General features: G+C 43.6%; 1 protein-coding gene across 1 annotated transcript in view; it reads left to right on the top strand.

Moving 5' to 3' along the window:
- The window catches only part of LOC144257260 (mitochondrial enolase superfamily member 1-like), a 33,581-nt gene that overhangs the window by 11,475 nt on the left and 1,357 nt on the right, over positions 1 to 20,749 (top strand). Inside the window, exons 3-15 of the mRNA XM_077803411.1 lie at positions 856 to 971; positions 3,087 to 3,173; positions 3,556 to 3,582; positions 5,340 to 5,412; positions 5,531 to 5,569; positions 6,071 to 6,153; positions 8,063 to 8,097; positions 10,565 to 10,652; positions 12,302 to 12,436; positions 16,408 to 16,449; positions 17,216 to 17,345; positions 17,637 to 17,736; positions 20,505 to 20,586. Of these exons, the coding sequence (XP_077659537.1) occupies positions 856 to 971; positions 3,087 to 3,173; positions 3,556 to 3,582; positions 5,340 to 5,412; positions 5,531 to 5,569; positions 6,071 to 6,153; positions 8,063 to 8,097; positions 10,565 to 10,652; positions 12,302 to 12,436; positions 16,408 to 16,449; positions 17,216 to 17,345; positions 17,637 to 17,736; positions 20,505 to 20,586 (1,037 nt within the window). The remainder of the gene's footprint in view (positions 1 to 855; positions 972 to 3,086; positions 3,174 to 3,555; positions 3,583 to 5,339; positions 5,413 to 5,530; positions 5,570 to 6,070; positions 6,154 to 8,062; positions 8,098 to 10,564; positions 10,653 to 12,301; positions 12,437 to 16,407; positions 16,450 to 17,215; positions 17,346 to 17,636; positions 17,737 to 20,504; positions 20,587 to 20,749) is intronic.

Genomic DNA, 20,749 nt, shown 5'->3' with positions numbered 1-20,749 from the left:
CCATTGAGCCACAACCCCAGCCCCACAACAAAGCTTTTTAAAGCACCAAGAGTAAATAATTGATGATACTATTGACCCAAATTAAATTTAACCTTCAAACTGTGTATGAAAAATATAGTATATCCTAAATAAGCCAATATAAGAAGTTCAGTGTTTATGTATGTATAAATATTATACTAGTTGAAAATTCATTTAATTTTTAAAAAATATTTTCAGTTGTAGATGGACACAATACCTTTATTTTGTTTATTTAGTTTTTTTATGTGGTGCTGGGGATCGAACCCAGTGCCTCACACATGCCAGGCAAGTACTCTACCACTGAGCCACAACCCCAGCCCTCATTTAATTTTTAGTAGTGTATTATGATTTTATAAATTGAAGATATTTTCAAGACTTGTCAATAATGAAGAGGCATTTTCTTTTTTTTTTCCTCTTTTATTTCTGTAAATTAGGGTGTTCTTATTCCTTAGGAACAATAAAGTACTAGGGTTTGGCTTTGAATCTGATTGAACACCTTACAAAGTGAATAGGAAAATAATTTTTAGAACATCATTTAATATTACAGATCTGTGGTTTTGTTTTGCCCATGTCAATCAATCAAACATATTTACTGTATTCAGGAAATTTAACTCAATATGTAGATTCAGCTATTTTGCTTTGGGGGAATATTAGTTATGACAAGCACAGAATACGACATGCACATTTTTGGAGCAATTTTACAAAACATTTACCTTTGGTACTTTAAATTTTTTTCATAAAATGTCTACATTAGTTTGTGGTATTTTCCTCTCAATTTATTGGATACATTAATATGTTTTAATAAACATCAATAAAAATGGAATTCTTTCAAAATAGTTGTCTGTGCCGTGAATGCCCTTGCCCACCATGTGCTTCACAAGGACCTCAAGGACATTGTCAGTGACTTCAGAGGCTTCTACAGGCAGCTCACCAGTGATGGGCAGCTCAGATGGGTAAGAGACCTATTTTGTAAAAAGCTTTTATAAATAAGTTACTACGGTCTAAGATGTCCTTTGATTGTAGCAAATGTGAAAATAGTAATGGCTGTACAATTTCTAAGTAAAGCATTTCATTCAAATAAATTAGGGCTTCAGTCATTTAGATAATCAGTATTTTGAGGCAATCAGTTCCTTTCTGTAAGGCTTAAAGCTTTTTAGCTCTTATCTACCTCATTTTCCATTCCCTAGATTGGAAACAGTGGTCTAGAGGATAAAGAGCTGAATGGGCAACCTTTCTTTAGAAGCGAGAATGTGAACAGTTCTGGTATTGTGGCAGAGGTTATTAAGAAGTAAAATAAGAGCAAAGTTAAAAAAAAATAGGGTGTGGTGGTGCATGCCTGTAATCTAAGCCTTAGCAATTTAGTAAGGCACTAAGCAATTTAATGAAACCCTATCTCAAAATAAAAAATAAAAATGGGCTGGGCCTCAGCCCATCTGTAAATAAAATACAAAATAGGGCCAGGGATGTGGCTCAGTGGCTGAGTGCTTCTGAGTTCAATCCCCAGTACCAAAAAAAAAAAAAAAAAAAAGGGAGAGAGAGAGAAATAAAGAAGACCATAGTACCTAGCCTCTACTCCTCTCCCTTCGATTTTTATGAGATCCCACCTCTCCCCCATACCTTTCTCTTCCTTTTCCTCTCTAACTTCCACATAGAAGAGAAAACATACAACTCTTTGCCTTCTGAGTCTGGCTTTAGAGTAAGGATTTTTAACACAGTAAGATAAAGCCAGTAATCTAGACTTTGCTCTTGTCTCCTGATGACTGGTTTGTCTTGTCCAAACTCTGCTAGTCTCCCATCCATGCACCGAGAAGGGCACAAGAGAATGCACTTTCCATATTGCCTTGGGTCTTATGTTTTACTTTCTGCAAAGCAAGTGTATCTTGCCTTGAAAGGTGTCATCTTGAAGAAGCTCCCACTGGTCAAATGTGGGACAACTGTAACATTAGAATAAATATGATAGCAATGTCATTTAAACTCACTGAGTGAAATAAGAATCTATGAATCTATTCAGATAATAAGCAAAGGAAAACTTATCATTAGAGTATAAACTAACGAATGTGAGATGAATGATAACATTAGAAAATCACCATATTTCAACCATCATAGCCACAGTTAATTGAAGCAAGAGTCACAAGTGTATGCTTAAATTTGGGGTCAATAATAATCTTCTTATTTAGAAAAGGAAACTGGTATCTTCAGAGTAGAGAAACCAAATGAACACTATCTTACTCAAGTGGTGAAAGTTAATAACCCTAATAATAAAACAAAATGACATAATTACTTATGCAGCATTTACGCCAAAAAAAAAGAGAATAAACTGAATCTAATCATGAAGTTACTACAGACTGACACATATAGCGGGGTACTTGATAATATCAAATGGCCTCTACTCTAAAATGTCAATATCATCAAAAGAAAAAAAAAATTGTTCCAGACGAAAAGACATTAAAGAGCCATGACAACTGAATACAATACGTGGTCCAGGATTGGATATGGATCAAGGTAAAATAAGGTACTATTGGGAAAATTGATGATATTTGATTATGGATTATGAATTATGATTATGGACTATCTTTTAAATACCAATATCCCATCAATATTTTATTTCCTGAATATGACCCTTATGCTGTGGTTATGAAGAAGAATGTCCTTATTTTTTTGGAACTATACACCAAAGTATTTAGGAGTAAAAGAACAAGCTATCTGAAACTTTACTCTCAAATGGTTTAGTAAAGAGAGAGATGAAAAGACAAGTTTTTATACTTTCACGAATTTTCTGTTGGTTAAAAATTGTTTTCTGGGGCTGGGGATTTGGTTCAGCAGTAGAGCACTCTCCTTGCGCATGTGAGGCCCTGGGTTCGATCCTCAGCACCACATAAAAATAAATAATAAAGGTATTATGTCCAACTACAACTAAAAAATCAATACTAAAAAAAATTGTTTTCTATAAAGCATAACCTTTAAATGAATTTCCATTGTTGTCTTTTCATTCTTGAAATGTGTCCCTGGCCAAAGGACCTAAGTGTCTTTTTCATGACTAGAAAATGCTGCTATGTTTTCCTTCCCAGATTGGTCCAGAGAAAGGGGTGGTGCACCTGGCAACAGCAGCCATTCTGAACACGGTGTGGGACCTGTGGGCGAAGCAGGAAGGAAAGGTAAGTCATCTCCAAAGCACATGTGTAGCTCTGTGGCACAGGAGGACATGTGACTTTCTCTATAAGCAGCCTCAGAAGACCAAAGTCAAGTGCAACACAGGTGTCCAAAAGGAAATACTGAGATACTTGATTATTTTCTTCCCTGAATGATATTGGCAATAGTTAGGAAATTATAGGATTAGATTATAAAGGGCCAAGAAAGATGGAAAGGGACAGCAAAGGGAACAGGTTAAGAGGCAGCAGGAGATAAGGGTAGTATTAGAGGTGAGTGGGTGGCTGGGGGAACTGAAGCTCTGATAGTGGGAGTTTGCCACAAGCACATGGGACAAAAATGGGTACTTTATGAATGTGCTTTACATATCTTTTCTTTTTTTTCTTCAAGCCTCTGTGGAAGTTACTTGTGGATATGGTAAGTAGTTTCTTTACTGTTGTAATCATTTCTAAATGAAATAGATTTTGTGGATTATTTGCCTTTTGATAATCAGTAAGTATGTTCAAAACTATAGATCTATAGTCTATAGATTACTGATGATAAAGCAAAAACCAGTAAAATATAATATTCCCTTTCTGATATGTGAAGTAGCAGTTCTGCTTATGGAGGCAGGGAGTTAAGGTATTCCCCTGCTGGGGACATATAACAAGGGATGCAAATCCTCTCCACCTCCACTGCCTGTGAGGACTATAAGAAGATCATAGAGCCTCTGCAAAGTCCCTGAGTTAAAGACCAAACGAGAAGAGCACCTCCTAAACTCCTGAAAGCCAGGTACTACTGTTAAGACATCATCTGGTCACTTTGACCCCAAAAGCAAGATCATGGCAACCTGTGCTGTGCATTTCCAGCAGGGAAGGACCTTCACACTGATTCTGAAGTTACACACTTGGTGTTTTCTTTCTCCTTGACCTATTTATAGCAGGGTGAATACCTGGCTGCTGAGAAGGAAAACTCCATGCAGGTTAAAGGGGAGTGAACCTCTGACCCAGGCAGACCTAGCTCTGAGTGTGTTTTTCACTACTAACTAGCTGAGTGACCCTGAGGGTATTAATTAGCCACTGTGAGCTGCAGCTGCCTTAGTGTGATGTCTGGTGGTCCACAAATTATTATTTAGCAGGAAAATTAATGAAAAGCAAAGAACACAATGGCCTTGAAGACATTTGGGCCAGGAGACTTTGTTCCCCTCTGGAGGCAGGTGAAGAAAGGCGGCTGTCACATCCGTCTGATATGGCCAAGGGTGGCATGGGGGCCCTCTCAAGGGTCAGCCTTTCATCCAGGGTGTATTTAGTGACCACCACAACAGAAGGATCTGAGGAGTACCAGAAAGGTGCCTGAGATCCCACCTGAGAACTTTCCATTTTTTGGAACCTGTTCTCCTTTTCAATGCTACTTGTCTGTTCAAAAGAGAATCTCAGGGTTGAAAGAGCTTTAGATTTTTAGCAGCTCTGGAGGATTATTATGATTACTGTATGACATTAGTGGGAACAGAGCTGCTAGTTCCTTTTCCCCTGACTGTTCAGTGGGGTCGGGAGAAGACCCAGTGTGAGGCCTAAGTTGACGTGCGGCCAGAACGCTGAGCGGGCAGAGGAAGAAAAGCTGATCTGGAGCACAGTTGGCCATTGTCCAGGAAGGTCAACGCATTCCCATTCCACACTCTCTTGCTGTCAGGGAAGGAAATTATCTCCACTTGGCAGGAGAGGAGATTGCCAAGGCTGCAGGAGCAGTGGGCCTCGGATGACCTTGGGTGACCCAGCTCTCAGAGCAGCTTTCTTTCCTCCATACCAACCTGCTCCAGGACCACCTTCATCCCCTCAGCAGAGTCAGCCTAGGGGTTGAACAGGTATATAGAGGGATGTTGGGTACCGTCTGTTTGCTTATGTTGTGCCAAGTGTTTGTTTTGTGCCAGGGCCTCTTGCTGGGAAGCCATGTTTTTTGGAAAGAACAAGGCAGAAGCAGGGAAGGAAGGATCAGGGCATGAGGGATTGAGGGCTTGCCAGGGCCAGCAGTGAGCCTCTGAAGGACTCCACATAAGGAGTGACAGGACCAACTTTACACAAATCCCAAAGGTCCCTTCCTGGAAAGGATGAGCCCGATAGATCAGAATAAGCAGCATCTTAGAAACATAATCTGCCTGTGAATTGATTGAGGCCTTCCTCTTCCTGTCCCGCTGCCAGGATCCCAGGGCGTTGTTATCCTGCATTGATTTTAGGTATATCACTGATGTCCTGACTGAGGAGGATGCCTATGGTGAGTCATGTGCGAGGAGTGGGCCTGGAAGCTTCCTGGTTTACTGAAATGTGTACGCAGCAGCCATAGGCCCTGTTGGATGGATGAAGGAGTGAGTGAAGATTTTTATTTTTTGCAGAAATACTGAAGAAAGGTCAAATTGGTAAAAAAGAAAGAGGTAGGTTATAAGAAAATTTCCTTCCTTGCTTGTTCTATCATTGTTCACTTTTGAGTGTCCCTGTCTTCTATGGGTACGCATTATCCTCAGATGCACTGTGCCAACCTGGGTGACTCGGGGGATTAAGGCATGAGGATCACAAATTCTAGGCCAGCCAGATGCACTGTGCCTAGCAACTAAGGCCCCAATCAGAATTGTGGGTCTAGGTGAAGAAGCCACATAGGTATGACCTCTGGCTGCAGGATTCACTTCAGCCACTGCTCACAGAAAGTTTGACTTTAGGGTTCTACTGTAGGTTACGGGGACCCTTGGGGGGTAGGGCATTCGGAGAGGGTATCTTGATCACCTGGAATTGACACCCCAATTGGCTGAACTTGTGGCAGGGTGCATGTGAAGGGCACTCAGAAGAGCTGGATTCTCTGGGCAACAGTTTAGCTGCAGACAATTTGAACCCAAAGTTCCCTGAAGGTGCAAGATGTTGACAAGTGTTGTGTTTTCCAGAAGAGCAAATGCTGATGCATGACTACCCTGCCTACACCACATCTTGCGCCTGGCTGGGGTACTCAGATGACACACTAAAGCAGGTGGGCTTTTTAACCTGGTTTTGCAGGCAAGCTGAAGGGGGAAAAGTAAACTGGCTTTCCGTCTGCACTCGCACCTTTGCAGTCATACATCACCTCTGACACCAGATGTGGACAGTTTTCTCCTATACCAAGCAATTCTCTAATCTCGTGGGCACCATGGGTGGGCTACAACTTAATTCTAACTCTGGAGTTAGCATCAGACTCCACAGGTTATTGGCTCAGGCTCACAGGACTTCCCTACTTCAGATGCCAGTCATGCAAGTCTAGGTTGTCACTTGAGCTTTTGACCAACCATCTAGAAAATGGAGGTTTCTATACAACCCAACCAACCTACCTCCTATCCCCACTGCCTTTGAATTTTTTTATTTGCTATAATGGCTCACAGAACTTAGGGAAACATTTGCGTACATTTACTGGTTTATTATAAAAGATATAATGCAGGAACAGCCAGGCAGAGGAGATATACAGAGCAGAATATGTGTCAGGGGCACCCAGACCAACCCTGAAGCTCTCTGGACCCTTTCCTTTTGGGTTCTTCTAGAGGCTTCACTTAGTAGGCATGTTGATTACATAATTGGCTATTGGCAGTAAACTCAACCTTCATCCCTTCCCCTCTCTAGAGGTCTAGGGTGGGGGTTGGAAGTTCTAACACCTTATTAGGGCCTGGTCTTTCTGGTGATCAGCTCTGATGTTCATGTCATTAGCATACAAAAGACACTACTCAAGAGATCCCTAGGGTTTGGGGGAGCTGTATGCTCGAAAAATGGGGCAGGGAAGTGGAAGAGGCAGATACCAAATCACACAGGCTTCCCTGGGAGAGATTTACAATTTTATTATTAGGTTTTCCAAATCCTCAATCCAAGGCTTCCTTCAGAAAGTACTTGTATATGAATGAAAGTGAAGCCATTCACCTTGCGGACCCTGGGACTCTGACATAATCATCCCAGCTCAAATTCTAGAAGATGAGAGACTAATATTGATAATAGAGACTAATAGAACCATGTACCATTGTGCAGGTGACTTACCCATTGCTGAGCCTCAGTTTTCTCACTGTGAAACAGGGGAATAACAGCCTGTGTCTCAGTGGGGCAGTTTTGAGGAAAGCTGTAGGTTAGCATCCGATGGCTGACGTGTGGTATACAGATAGCACATTATTCATTTATTACTCTTTTGTTTTTTAAAAGATGGACACAATATATTTTATTTATTTATTTATTACGTAGTGCTGAGGACGGAACCAGTACCTCACAAGTGCGAGTCAAACGCTCCACTGCTGAGCTACAACCCAGCCCCTACTCTTTCTTATTACATTGTACTCACCTAGAGTCGAGAGAGAGAGAAAGAGACAGAGCCTGCTTTTGTTTGTTGCTCTTTTTATCCATTAGTTCAATGGCCATCACAGAAAATCCTGGCTAAAAAGAGGGTCATTCATTCTATATTCCCCTTTCAGGATTGCTGTGACAGTTTGAGAAATAGTTCCCGTAGAGACAAGGATCACTACCACTAGAAAGAATGATGCTCTGTTGGCCAAACTGCATCTCCTTTTAATTTTAACAATACATAATTGTTTTTCTGATTTATGCTATGACTGTTATGTTTATGAAACTCAGATCAGAAATGACTGAGGTGCCTAATGTCAGGCAAGGGGAGCTCAGTACCTTATTCCATCCCAACTAACTTTCTGCCACTGGTCTTGGTTCTTTTTTTTTAATATTTATTTTTTTAGTTGTAGTTGGACACAACACCTTTATTTCACTTGTTTATTTTTGTATGTGGTGCAGGGGATCGAACCCAGGGTCTCGCACGTGCCAGGTGAGCGTTCTACTGCTGAGCCACAACCCAGCCCAGGTCCTGTTCTTCATGGCATTTCCAGGAGCCAGTACCAACAGGTACTCCTCTTTCCCCATAGCTCTGTGCAGCAGCGCTGAAGGACAGCTGGACCAGGTAAGTTATTTGTGTGGTAGTGGACTTGACCTTCTCATCAGCAGGAAGAGACTCATTGGAGAAGAGCCAGGGACTAAACAGCACCAACAAGGCCAAAAGCAATATGGCACATAGGCACACCAAAGCTCCAATGTAGACCAGGCTCATTCTCCAAAGATAAGTCCCAGTTAGAATGTTAGAACATCACATGAATAAAATAGAACTTGGAGACTGTCCACTTTAAGCAGCTATTGAGAATAGAAATCCATTCTATTAGATGAATCGCAAGACTTGATTCAGCATTTCTGGACAGCTCCCAAGGCAGTCAGCTTAACTTTACAAAGCACTTTTCCATTGCTTGAGGCCAGTAAGTATTAGAAAGGTCTTGAATATTTGCAGCCCTTCACTTCCAACTAACTTTCTGCCACTGGTCCTGGTTCTTCATGGAGTTTCCAGGAGCCAGGCTTCTCCTCTTCCACTGGAGTGACAACCCTCCCTTCCCCAGACTGCCTCCTGATCAGATGGAACACCTGCACTTCTCCCTCAGTCATATATGACTATGGACCCCTGAGACTCCTACAATCTTCCTCTGAATGAATTGTGGTTGTCAATAACTCCAAATCCTTACATAGAGTAGGAAGCAGAGACTGTCTTCCCTCTTGATCCAGCCACTATAAGCCCATGAGTGTAGATCAAGGTGGCACCTTTTACCTGGCTTGTGATTGATTTGGCTACCAACTCTGCAGATTCTCAAAGTGTGGTTCATGGAGCATCAGCACCTGGGAGCTTGGGAGCTTGTCAGAAATGCAGAGTCCCGGCCTCTCCCCAGTCCTGCTACATTGAAAATGCATTATAACAAGATCCCTAAGTGATTGATGTGCACACTAATGTGGATTCTTTTTAACTTCTCAGCTAAAGATATAAAGGAGCCAGCATAAAGCAATAGAAAGAGATTTTGGCATATGATAGAACTGGAATCAAATCTTGCCTTTCCCCCTCATTCCCTACAAACCTGTGTGATTCTGAGCAAATTGCTTACTCTTGCTCCACTGCATTTTCTCTCTGTATAAAATGGAAATAATATTAATTGATGGTTCTCAAAGTTGCCATATGTGACAAGGACCAGCATAAGGTAGATTCAGAGCAGGTGCTCAATGCAGGCTTCCTGCCCTCCTCCAGACTCAGGAGTCCAGAGCAGTGAATCTGGTGAGTCGGCCAGGCTCCAGGAAAATTTCATGGGCCTCCCAACACAAGAAGCCTGACATGCAGAGGCTGTGGCCAGCAGCCCTCTCTCAAGCACCACAGATCATGTAGTCAAGCTCCAATGTGTGTAGAAATGTCTTTAGAGAGTATAGTACTGCGCTCAGGAAGAAAAGGGCAATAAGTGCCTGGGTGCGTGTGATCTGGGGATTTTTGTAGGCACTTAGGGAAGCAGAGGAAGGAGCTTGGGCAGTCCAGGCTCTGTCTGGAGCAACATCCAGCAGCCATTGCTGGCCCTAAGTGCAGCCTTGATGCCAGGATTGCACAGGAAGCAGAGGCTGATAAGCCAGAGAGCTTGCCAGTGGCCTGGCAATGTGTCCCCTCCTCCACATGACAGTGCCCACATTCCGGTCAGTGACACTCTCCTGACAGCAAAGTCATAGGGAACAAATGTAGAGGCTTTTATTTCAAGAGCATAATTGAACCTCAAGACAGATTAGGGAGCTCCCTGCAAATGTCAGATGTGGTGGAAGGAGATCTCTGCAGGGAGCCTGAGGCCACACTCTGCTGCTCCTCAGTGCTGTGGCCTAGTCCTTTTTCCCCTCTGGGGCTTAGGCCCCTGCACCAGAGGGAACAGACTAGCCCCAAGGCCTTCCTCTCTTAAGATAAGACCCTCTGTGGGAAGGGCTAAGCAAATGCAGGTGCTTTATAAATCAGACTCTTGATTTGTGATTTCTCAGGGTGGTTGTCTTAGCAAACCATATCAGCCCCACTGGCCTCTTCAATTCGACTGTGACATTTTGTAGTTCTAGGGGAAGGGTTGAGAGTGAAAGTGAGGCTGGGTAGGTCAGGAGGTGTGGTGTTGGATCAACAAGGTAGTGGGGAGGAGGGAGGTAGTAGTGGCGGTAAAGTTAGGGAGTGGAATGAGAGAGTGGGGCTGGGGCTGGGGCCCGGCCTTTAGCACATACACACACCCAGTTTTGTTCTTTTTTGCTCTTAATTTCTTTTCATGACACAGTAAAAACTCAGTTAATTATATTAGAGATTTAACTTCTCTCTCCAGTTCCTTAACTGCAGGTAACTGAAAATCATTGCCCTGATCCTGGGTACTGAGAGATGCAGTTTGCAGTTTTATTTTCAAGCCACTTGTCTAAAGTTTGACTAGAAAATACCAAGAGGTATTGTGGTCTGTGGATTATTGACATAGAGAGTCACTTCTGTAGAAAATCCAGGAGCTTTTGCCAAGTCAGAAGACAGATCCAAACTACCCAACCAAATGTATTTATAGGTTTAAAGTAAAGGTTGGGGCTGATCTCCAGGATGACATGCTTCGATGCCGCCTCATCAGAGACATGATTGGACCAGAGAAGACTTTGGTAAATATCCTCTTACACCACTAAGAAGTGGCCACCTTGCCACTTTGTTCAGGGCCAAAACACATTTCAAGCAAGAACTCGTTTCAAGCAAGAATTAAAAACAGTGGGAATTTTAAAACTTACTGTCAGAGGAATTATGATTCTGTGGCCTTGTAGTAGGTGAACTCTTTTTAAAAAATGGAGGCTGATACTTTTTAGTTTTTGAATTCTGCAGAACAAGCTAAATAATACCAGGGTGATAGATTGGTCATCTTGCTAATATGAATAAACTCAAGCAAATGGGTCTCCCATTGGCACCCTGATGTGTCAGTCATTAATTCCCTACATAGCTCATCAGCTAGGCGGCTCTCAGGGAACTAGTGTGAAGAAGTATTGAAACTCTGGCAGAAATAAATGTGAGGATTGGTCATTCCTGACTGCTTATTGTTATGAAACAGTTATCATGTGTAAAATATTTTCATGAAAGGAGCTCACCATTGAATCTCTTTTAAAAATTTTTTTTTTTAGTTATACATGGACACAGTATCTTTATTTTGTTTATTTACTTTATATGGTGCTGAGGATCAAACCCAGTGCCTCACACATGGGAGGCAAGCGCTCTTCCGCTGAGCCACTCCCCAGCCACCTCAAATCTTTTTTTTATAAAGTTAAAAGGCTTGTTTCATACATTAAAATTGAAGTTTGGATTCCTTGAAGTGGCAGCAGAATCAGAAGTCCCATTATTTATACATGAGTTAATTTAGCTGCTTTTGTTTCATGAAGTCATCCTCGTCCAAATAATTTATGATGAAAATTGATCCTGAGTGTACTGTCTTCTGCTTCTCACCGTCTTGTGAGGGAGCTCACACACTTAGCACATTCTATAGATAGATTTCCTTTTCTGTCTTCTCCAAGCATGGGAAGGCTGGTGGTAGTCGGGGTGGAAGGGTCTTGCTCAAGTGCTGCACACCCAGCCCCTGGCTTCCAGGCAGGGTGGCAGCACACACTACAGAGATCCAGGGCTGGGAAAGTGAGGCCTGGATCTGAATTCACCCTTGACTTACCTTACTGTTCTTGAGTAAGTTCATCTCTGCATTTCAGTTCTCTATTTATAATAGGTTAATATGAACTGCCTTGTAGGGTTTTTATAAGGATTAAATGAAACAAAATCCATGAAGTGCCCAGGGAAGCAGGTATTTCATTAAGTAGTTATTTATTAATGTGCCAGACACATGGTCGGTAGTAGTCAATAAATAACTCTTGAGCAAACTCAATATTGACTGTGCATATGATTCAGAATGATAAAATGGTTCCAACAATCTAACCAACACTGCAAAACACACCTATTTGTGGGGGTGTGGGGGCATCTCAATGTAAACTGGGCCTGAGCTTCAGGGTCTAGCAAGTACTTCTTGTGACCCAGCCCAGGGCACTTTCAGACATTCCAGGGTCTTCATGAACAATTTGCATCTCCTCAAAAAAGACAGTATCTAGAGCCAGAGTTCTAATTTCAGTGGCTACTCTTTGGTTCTTTTTGTTTGGGCTGCATGTGCTTGTCCTCAAAAAAGGAAATGTCAGGTGAATCTTCCTCAGCAGTTGATGGTACTGAGTGACAATGTCTCCTTGTTGGGAGTCACCCCTGCAGCAGAGTGAAGGCCCTTTCCTTACAGATGATGGATGCCAACCAGCGCTGGGATGTGCCTGAGGCAGTGGAGTGGATGTCGAAGCTGGCTGAGTTCAAGCCATTGTGGATTGAAGAGCCAACGTCCCCTGATGACATCCTGGGGCACGCAGCCATTTCCAAGGTGGGTAAACTGATGCTTCTGCTGCATTGGCCATTTATTTTTTTGTTTAGCTTTCCAGAAGGGTCATGGAAGATGCCAAAATTTCTTTGCATTTTCCCTTTTGCATTTTCTCATGGAATATTTGAAATAATTGTAACATGTGACAAGTAAGTATGGGAGCTGCAGACTGTACTTCCATTTGTTTGAGAAAGAAAGTTGCTGAAAGTTGAAAGGCTACTAGCCATCTGAAGATTAATAGATATGGTTCTCATACTTTATAAATATAGAAATATGACTGATACTTAGATATAGATGGTCATTGATTTAAAATGGCTCAACATATGATTTCCCCACTTTATGATGGTGCAAAAGTGATAGGCATTTAGCAGAAACTAGACTTCAAGTTTTGAATTTGCATCCTTTCCCAGGGTTCCAATATGCAGTACAATACTCCTGTGATGCTGAGCAGGAGCAAGCAGAATCAAGTAGCAGCTCCCACTCATCCACACGATCACTAGGGGAAATAACCAGTGCTCTGCAGTGTGCCGAGCTGCCAAGCTAGTATGTTCCATGGGTGGTGTTTGATGAGTTTTCTACTTAGTATCCTCTCCACTTACAATGGGGTTTATCGTTATCCTTATTGTAAGTGAGGAGCATCCTCACTCATTCACCCAGAATGAAACAAAAAGTGTAGACTTCTCTGGATGTCTCAGAAGGAAAGGTGTGCTTTGTTAATGTCAATGTCAAGCCTCCCTGAGAAGGTTTCCTGTGTTTTCCAAGAGCCCCTGAGAGAAATCCACTCTAATTGGGAGCCAGCCCCACTCCCTTTCAGGTTCTGAAAGAACCTCATATATTAAAAGAAAAGAAAGAAACAACAACTCATACGTAAGGATATCTGAGAAGTTTTGTCTGTTTTGGAGGGCTTGCTCAGATTTATAGCATTGACCTTTGCGAGAATGCCAGTTGGTTAATTCATAAAGAGAACTAGAACTTCTAGGTTTTTCATCCTCAAACCAGCACAAACTCTGTCAGAAGCTGTATTAAGCCGGAGCTGCAGGATGAGTATGGAATACTGGCTAGGACTGGCTGTGGAATTTGTAGATGTGCTGGCTTCAGACCACAATGGCCCAGCATGGCTATCACCAAGCTGATATACTTGCTTCTGGCAGCAGAGACATTGAGACTCAAGCCTTGTCTCTCCCCCTGGGAACATTTGCCTCTGACTTGTGTTTTCATCGGATAACCCTTTTCCCCTGCACCCTGTGCTATTGAGTTATTACATTCATTTGGTTTCCAGCCAAGTCTTGCCCCCTTAGGAATCATTTTCTCCCTGAGGTGACTTTGCATAACTCTGCTCTCCCCTATTAGGATTTGATCATTAAAAGTTAATTCTGAGCCAGGTGCAGTGGTGCACACATGTAATCTCAGTGGTTCGGGAGGCTGAGGCAGGAGGATCACAAATTCAAAGCCATCCTCAGCAAAAGCGAGGTGCTAAGCAACTTAGTGAGACCCTCTCTCTAAATAAAATACAAAAATAGGGCTGGAGGTATGGCTCAGTAGTCGAGTGCCCCCTGTGTTCAATCCCCAGTAACCTCTGCCCCCTGCAAAAAAGTTAACTGTGATGGAGTAGTCTTAGTTCCAGGTTCTGAGAGGAACACTTCAATGCATCCTACCTAAACTCACAGGTCTTACAAGTGTATGAAGTCAGAGGCTCAGAGACCTGTTCTTCCAGTTTTCTCACTAAATCAGCATATGATCTACTTTAGGTGGGACACTCATCAGAAACCTGTTTCAGGAATTCTCTCCTTTCCTTACTTACAGCCTCATGAAAGAGAGAAACCTGAGACATGAAGTAAAGTTGGATGAGATCCTGGGCCGAGTGCAGTAGAAAGAAGTGGGAGAAGGATGATGAGTGTGGTCTTATGTGAAAGAGGAAAAAAGAAAATCAACTTACCAGCTGGGGTGGATAGCAGAAGTGATAATGTAGGGAACACCACACTACAGGGGAGGGAATGAGAGCAAGAGTCATGGAGCAACTGGGGCCTCTTTATTTAAAGAAAACCTGAACTTTCCAAGGAATAGTTCTGAAATGGGCAGCTCTGGATGAGAGGTCATGGGACAGCAAGACTTTTCACCTGAGTCCCACTTGCCTTTGCTTCTGAGAGTTCTTTAAGGGTTGCTGCACCCTAATGTATGCTGTACGCCCCAGCCCTCCTGCCCCCACCTCTGCCCACCTGGAGGGTCTCCTTAGAAGCTCTTCTGGAATTTGATCCTCCCAGGTTTTGCCTACACAGGTGTGGGGATGTCATTTCCTCAGTAGGCATCAGAGGAAGGGGGCAAATGAGCCAGCTACAAGGGAGGGGTGGTATGGAGACACCTAAGGGAATGCAGGATGCATGCTGGGGAGGTGCTGGGAAGGCAGTAGCTGGGGCCAGACAATGGGGTCCATTGCTCAGAGAATGCAGCCAGAGGGAGCCACTGGAGGATCTTGGTGATGGCACGGTGATGGCTGGAGGAAAGGGCGAGTGGACTGGTATGGCAACAGAAGTGAATTGGGGGTGGGTTTGTGGAAGGCGAAGGATGGGCAGAAGGAAATAGGATGGGAACTGGGAGGCTCTTGCTACATCCAGGGGAGATGCAGAGTAGGGCAGGTTGAAGAGAGCAGACTCAGGAATTAGTGACAAGGAGGTGTAAAAACTTGGTACATAGTCAGTGCCACACATAGACGGCCTTAGATTGGTAGAATGAGTAACTCAAATGGTTTTCTCTCCTTACCTTTCCTTTTCTCCCTCTCTTCTAAGATAAAAGAACCAAGCAATCTTAAATTAGAAACTTCAAGAAGCATAAAATATTGTGTGAAAAGGCGCTTGAGAACCCATCTGTTGAAACTGAGACCTGCTGCAATTAGGAAGCCAAGGCTTCAGGTGACTTGTGCATAACTTGGCCAAGTTCACACATCCTGCTTAAGGCAGGACAAGTGCTAGAGTAAGGGACACTGCCTTCTAAAATAAGGGCTATTTCTTCTGAGAAGTTGGCTTAATCTAGTGATTCACACATAAAGTAAAGTTGGGTGAGATCTCAGGCCAAATGCAGTAGAAAGAGCCTCCTCTGGCTCTGGAATTGGCCTAAAGTTCAAACCAGCTGTATCCTTCTAGTTTTGTGATGGGGGCACAGTTCTTACCTTGCACCTCTTTTTCTTCACCTGTAAAATGGGGCTACTGATGGCTCCTCTCCCGCTGGGTTGTGACTAGGAGTGATTGACGTCAGTATTTTACATGGTGCCTGACAGGCAGTAAGAGCTCAGAAAGTGTGGGCTCTGGGTGTCAGTGATCAAGAGATGGGACCGGACAGGAGCCAAAGATGTCTGAGGTGGGCAACTGTAGAATCTTAGTTCAGTGCAGAGGAGTAGCTTAGGGCCCGGTGGCTGGTGAGTGAGGTAGCTTTCCAGGGCCAGGCAAGAGGATAGAGTAGCAGCATCATGTCTTGGAAGATTCCAGCAACTCACCAAGTGAAGAGTTCGCAGGTGAGCAATGGTCTCAGCCTTATCTGTGAAGTAGGATCTCAGTCATCCACATACCTGGAAGGGAGAGGATTTTGGAATTGACAGCGGCACATGAGGGTTCTAGAATAACCACTGAGAAAAAAGAAGAAAGGGAGAGGTAACCTGCAGGAAGCAGAGGTTGGACCCTGTGTGTCCATGAAGAGCCACTGCTGAGTGACCAGGTCTTCTCCAAGTTCCACACCACAGCACAGGCCTTGGAGAAGGAGAGCCAGGAAGGGCACCGATAGCAACTGTGAGCAGCGCTTGCCTTTGCTCTCTGGACATGCGTTGGTCCCTCCACACACACATTCCCCTGGATATCTTCCTGCCAGTCTTTAAACTTCCCATGGTCCAACCCCAAGGATGTCTCCTTCTTCAGCTATAAATATTTTAAACACAAGGAGTTGTTTCAAATCTTATGAAAATGACACAAGACTGGCTTCTCTTGTAGGCACTGGTTCCATTAGGAATTGGTGTCGCCACTGGAGAGCAGGTGAGTGACATGTCCTTGACCACAGACTGAGGACCCCATTGTACATTAGGCTCCCATACCTGTTGCATTGTGAGCTGGGAATTTTTGTTATCTTAAAAATCAGCAGTTCCTTAGTGTCTGCAGTCAGATGTAGTCAAAAGGTTGCAGCTTTTTCTATAATTCATGGGACTCAGGTCATTGATTTTTTTCCACATCAGAATGGACAAAGCAGCAATTTAAAGTTATGATCACAAGGGCAAACAATGGCTTCAAGAAAGCCAGCTTCCAAATTGAAGAAACATGATGGTATTTGCTTTCTGTGCTTATAAACTAAGCTCAAGTGCCTGCCAACACCTGCTGCAGCCAGCCCACTAGCCAAGCAGTGTGAGGAACAGATTCTCAGTTTTCCCAGCAAAGGAGCAATACTGCTCTGCCATGGTTCCGTTTTGTCATTGTGCCACCTGCTCATCGCTATTACTGTACTTCATCCTGATGCTCCACTTCACTCCTACTTGCCAATCGACACAGCAGTTATTCCTTAATAAATGGTGGGCTGATGCAATCTGTACCTGACTCACACTGTCACATTCGCAGATTTGTAAAGAAGTGAGCCCAAAGTCCCTGCCTGCACTGTCAGGGCCACCACATGCCAAGTGAGAATAATACAGCCCAGGCTTGCTGAAGACCTCTGATGAGTCACAGCTGGCATGGAATCACCACGTTGCCAGGCTTAGGGATCCTGAGGGCTAAGGCTGACTCTTTGTGTTATTTTTAATTCTATTTCCAGTGCCACAATAGAGTGATATTTAAGCAACTCCTACAAGCGAATGCCCTGCAGTTTCTCCAGATTGATAGCTGCAGACTGGGAAGTGTCAATGAAAACCTCTCAGTATTACTGATGGCCAAGAAGTTTGGAAGTAAGGGCCCTGCAGAGGCTGCAGGCCAGACCTGTTTCTCCTGCCATCAGACCCCATGGTTCCCTTGGGGGTCTTTGCAATTCACATAAGCCTGTAGTTTGCCTTGTTGGTTTCTTTCTAACTCTTCATTTAGCCCTAATCAAGGAATCTTTGATGATTTTCATCCTGGAATTTCATTCAGTATTAATGAATGGTTTAATCACCTTTGGGTATTAATAAAAACCACAGGGTTCTCTTTCATTCCTTCCTTTCTCTGTACTACCTTTGGCATTAAATAGAAATTTCTTCTAGTTTCTGTTTGCCCCCATGCGGGTGGAGTTGGCCTCTGTGAACTGGTGCAGCACCTGATTATATTTGACTACATATCAGTCTCTGCAAGCCTTAAAAACAGGTCAGTAATGTGCCATTAACTCACTTTGCCCCTGAGTAGTGCCCCTTGGTTCAAGCCACATCTTCTATGATTCTGCTCTCAAGACCAGAAATACTCAGAACCTGGTGCAGTGTTACAAGGGCCTAAAATGGCTTTTAAGAAAGCCAGCTTCCAAAGTGAATAAACATAGTAGCATTTACTTTTTGTGTTCATAAACTGAACACAAACTATAACACAAAGGCTTTTAGTCTTGCTTGACTTTCCACATGGGGCAATAACAATGGAGACCCACCGGAGCAGAGTCATTGTTCCTTCTTGAAAGGTAAGCTCTTGGTAGCTGACTCACTTTGGTAAGTGTGTTGGGGGTGGAGTTTGAATCCAGACCTCCTCTCTCAAAACCAGCTCCTTTTTCTGAAGCCAGCTCTCAGCACATATGCACTCTCCACTTCCATCCAGTCTCCTCTTCTGACCCTGGAGTCCTGTACCACCTGGCTGCAGCTTTGTGTAGTTAGTTCATCTTCTCGGCATGCCCAGGGGAACTTTATCATCTTGCCATGCTGAGTATCAAACCCCAAGCTTTGCACATGCCAGACAAGTGCTCCACTGTAACCTCAGCCCCCAGGTGAAACTGGGATGGGATCCTTCCAGTCACTGCATCCATAAAGCTTTGCTTACTGTGCTTTTTGGTCTCCTAGAGTTAAAGGTGTCTTAAGAAAGCTCAATTAACATGATGCACAGAGAGGGCATGAAAACAGGCATTGGAAAGATAAACACCAAAATGGAGCCAGCACAGTAGTGCACGCCTGTAATCCCAGCAGCTCAGGAGGCTGAGGCAGGAGGTTCAGAGTTTCAAAGCCACCCTCAGCAATGGTGAGGCACTAAGCAACTCAGTGAGACTCCAACTCATTTAAATAAAATACAAAATAGGGCTGGGGATGTGGCTCAGCGGCACCCAATCCTCAGTAACCCTCCCAGCCAAATAAAGGGATCTATCTGGGCACATAGCAGGGGTCCTTTATAATTGTAATGGTTTCTTTCTTTAATATTTAGAGTGAGTTCCAAAGGTTTTGTCACTTATATTGTTAGGCCGAATACCCAGGTGAAAATTGGTTTTTTCTTAAGAAAAAGGAACTAGGTCAAAAAAATCAGTTACTATTCATTAGCTTTTAAGTAAGTTTCCATTGGCAGATATAACTGTGCTGTTTGTTTTAGTGGTCACAATTTGTTGACTGAGGGAGCACAAAATGCTGAGCAAAGAAAGTGGGAATTTATATACTTATATACTCATCCCAGCCCACCTGCCCAGAACCCTTCCCTAAACACTGGAGCATGTCCTCTCTACTCCAACATGGCATCACACAGAGGGCCTGTCTGTCATATAGGAATGCTCCACACATCAACCTTTATCAAGAGAGTACCAAGCTTAAAAAGGGATACTAGATATCATTCTTACCTGAATTTTCAGTGGCTCAGTGTGACTCAGGTAAGCTCTTGGTAGCTGACTTGGGACACCTCAGTATCCCTCAGTGCATTTCCCAAAGAAATAAGTAATAAAGTAATGAGTACACAGGTACTTCCTATTAATACGCCTAAACAATTTTATACTAAACCCATCTGTTCATCTGGAAGATGGAGGTTGATACCAGGTCATCCCCACTCCAATGAATAGGCTGATTCTAGCATGCAGAAAAACCACCTTCCTAGGTTATGTTGCTTTTGCTGCTCTCATTTCAGTTCCTGCCTTTGGGAACAAGGGCGGTCCAGACCAACCTTGAGAAGTCCCAGGGGTCTTGAGGGATAGAATGAGTGCCACCAGTGCCTCAGTGCAGGAAGTTCCTGGTGCAATACTGGCAGTGCTGGAGGGAATGCCCGTACACCACCACAACAACAGTGCACGCCAACCCCACATGCTTTGTCCTTCTTTGCAGGGAACAACTATTCCCTGCTTATCTTTCAAGGCCCAACTGTGCTGTCTCATGTGGCTGTCTTCCTCCACAACCTGTTCTTAACACATGACACAGCACAATCAGTGGCTTAGTGCCTGTGTCCACCAAAACCATGAGACTCATTTGCTAATTTCTTTATGCAGTCCCAGCACCAGGCTGCGCACTGCCTGCCTGCCACAGCTATTAATGATCAGGAGACTAAAGCAGCTTAGGTTACCTGTCCCCCTCCACTCCAAACATAAACACATCCCACCCTCCCACCACAAAACTAGAAAGTGGCTGACAGACTGACCCAAACCTATACTCTTCTAAACTAGTTACATAGCTGGAAAGAGACTCACTTGGTGATTTAACCTATTCATCTAACTTTGGGATATAGGCACCCAGGTGATTCCAGATACTTCATGGAATCCAAACTGATGCTTTTAGGGCATCACAGAGCTTTTAGTTACCAGGGGCTTTGTGATTCCCCTCAGCCCCCACATTTTACAGATAAAAAGTATCCAGGGCACAGAAGGGCTTTGCATAGAAGCCTTTGAAATCAGCTAAGCCATGATGGAGTCCATTTTTTAAGGGCAGTCCCCCCTCTGCCTTAAGAAAAGCATTATATGGGGCTGGGGATGTGGCTCAAGGGGTATCGCGCTCGCCTGGCATGCATGCGGCCCGGGTTCGATCCTCAGCACCACATACCAACAAAGATGTTGTGTCTGCCGAGAACTAAAAACTAAATATTAAAAAATTCTCTTCTCTCTCCTCTCTCACTCTCTCTTAAAAAAAAAAAAAGAAAAGAAAAGCATTATCTGATTTCGGGCATTATTGTCCCAATTTGATTCCCTCTTCTAGGATGTGTGAATATGTGGACCATCTGCATGAACATTTCAAGTATCCTGTGGTAATCAAGCAGGCTTCCTACATGCCTCCTAAGGTAAGCTGGGACTTGGGACACCTTAGATGCTGCTAGCCACTAATGTGCCCACGAACATAGGGCACAAAGCTCTAACTCCCCAGAGTTTATTTTCATATCTAGAAACAAATGGCTCCTTAAGAGGTCAGAATCAAATTCCTAAGACCGGAAGGTCAGCATGGAG

This window comes from Urocitellus parryii, chromosome 10 (assembly GCF_045843805.1).
Source record: "Urocitellus parryii isolate mUroPar1 chromosome 10, mUroPar1.hap1, whole genome shotgun sequence".
In the NCBI taxonomy this organism is placed as follows: Eukaryota; Metazoa; Chordata; class Mammalia; order Rodentia; family Sciuridae; genus Urocitellus; species Urocitellus parryii.
The sequence above is the reverse complement of the archived record's forward strand: the minus strand, read 5'-3'. Positions and strand labels throughout refer to the sequence as shown.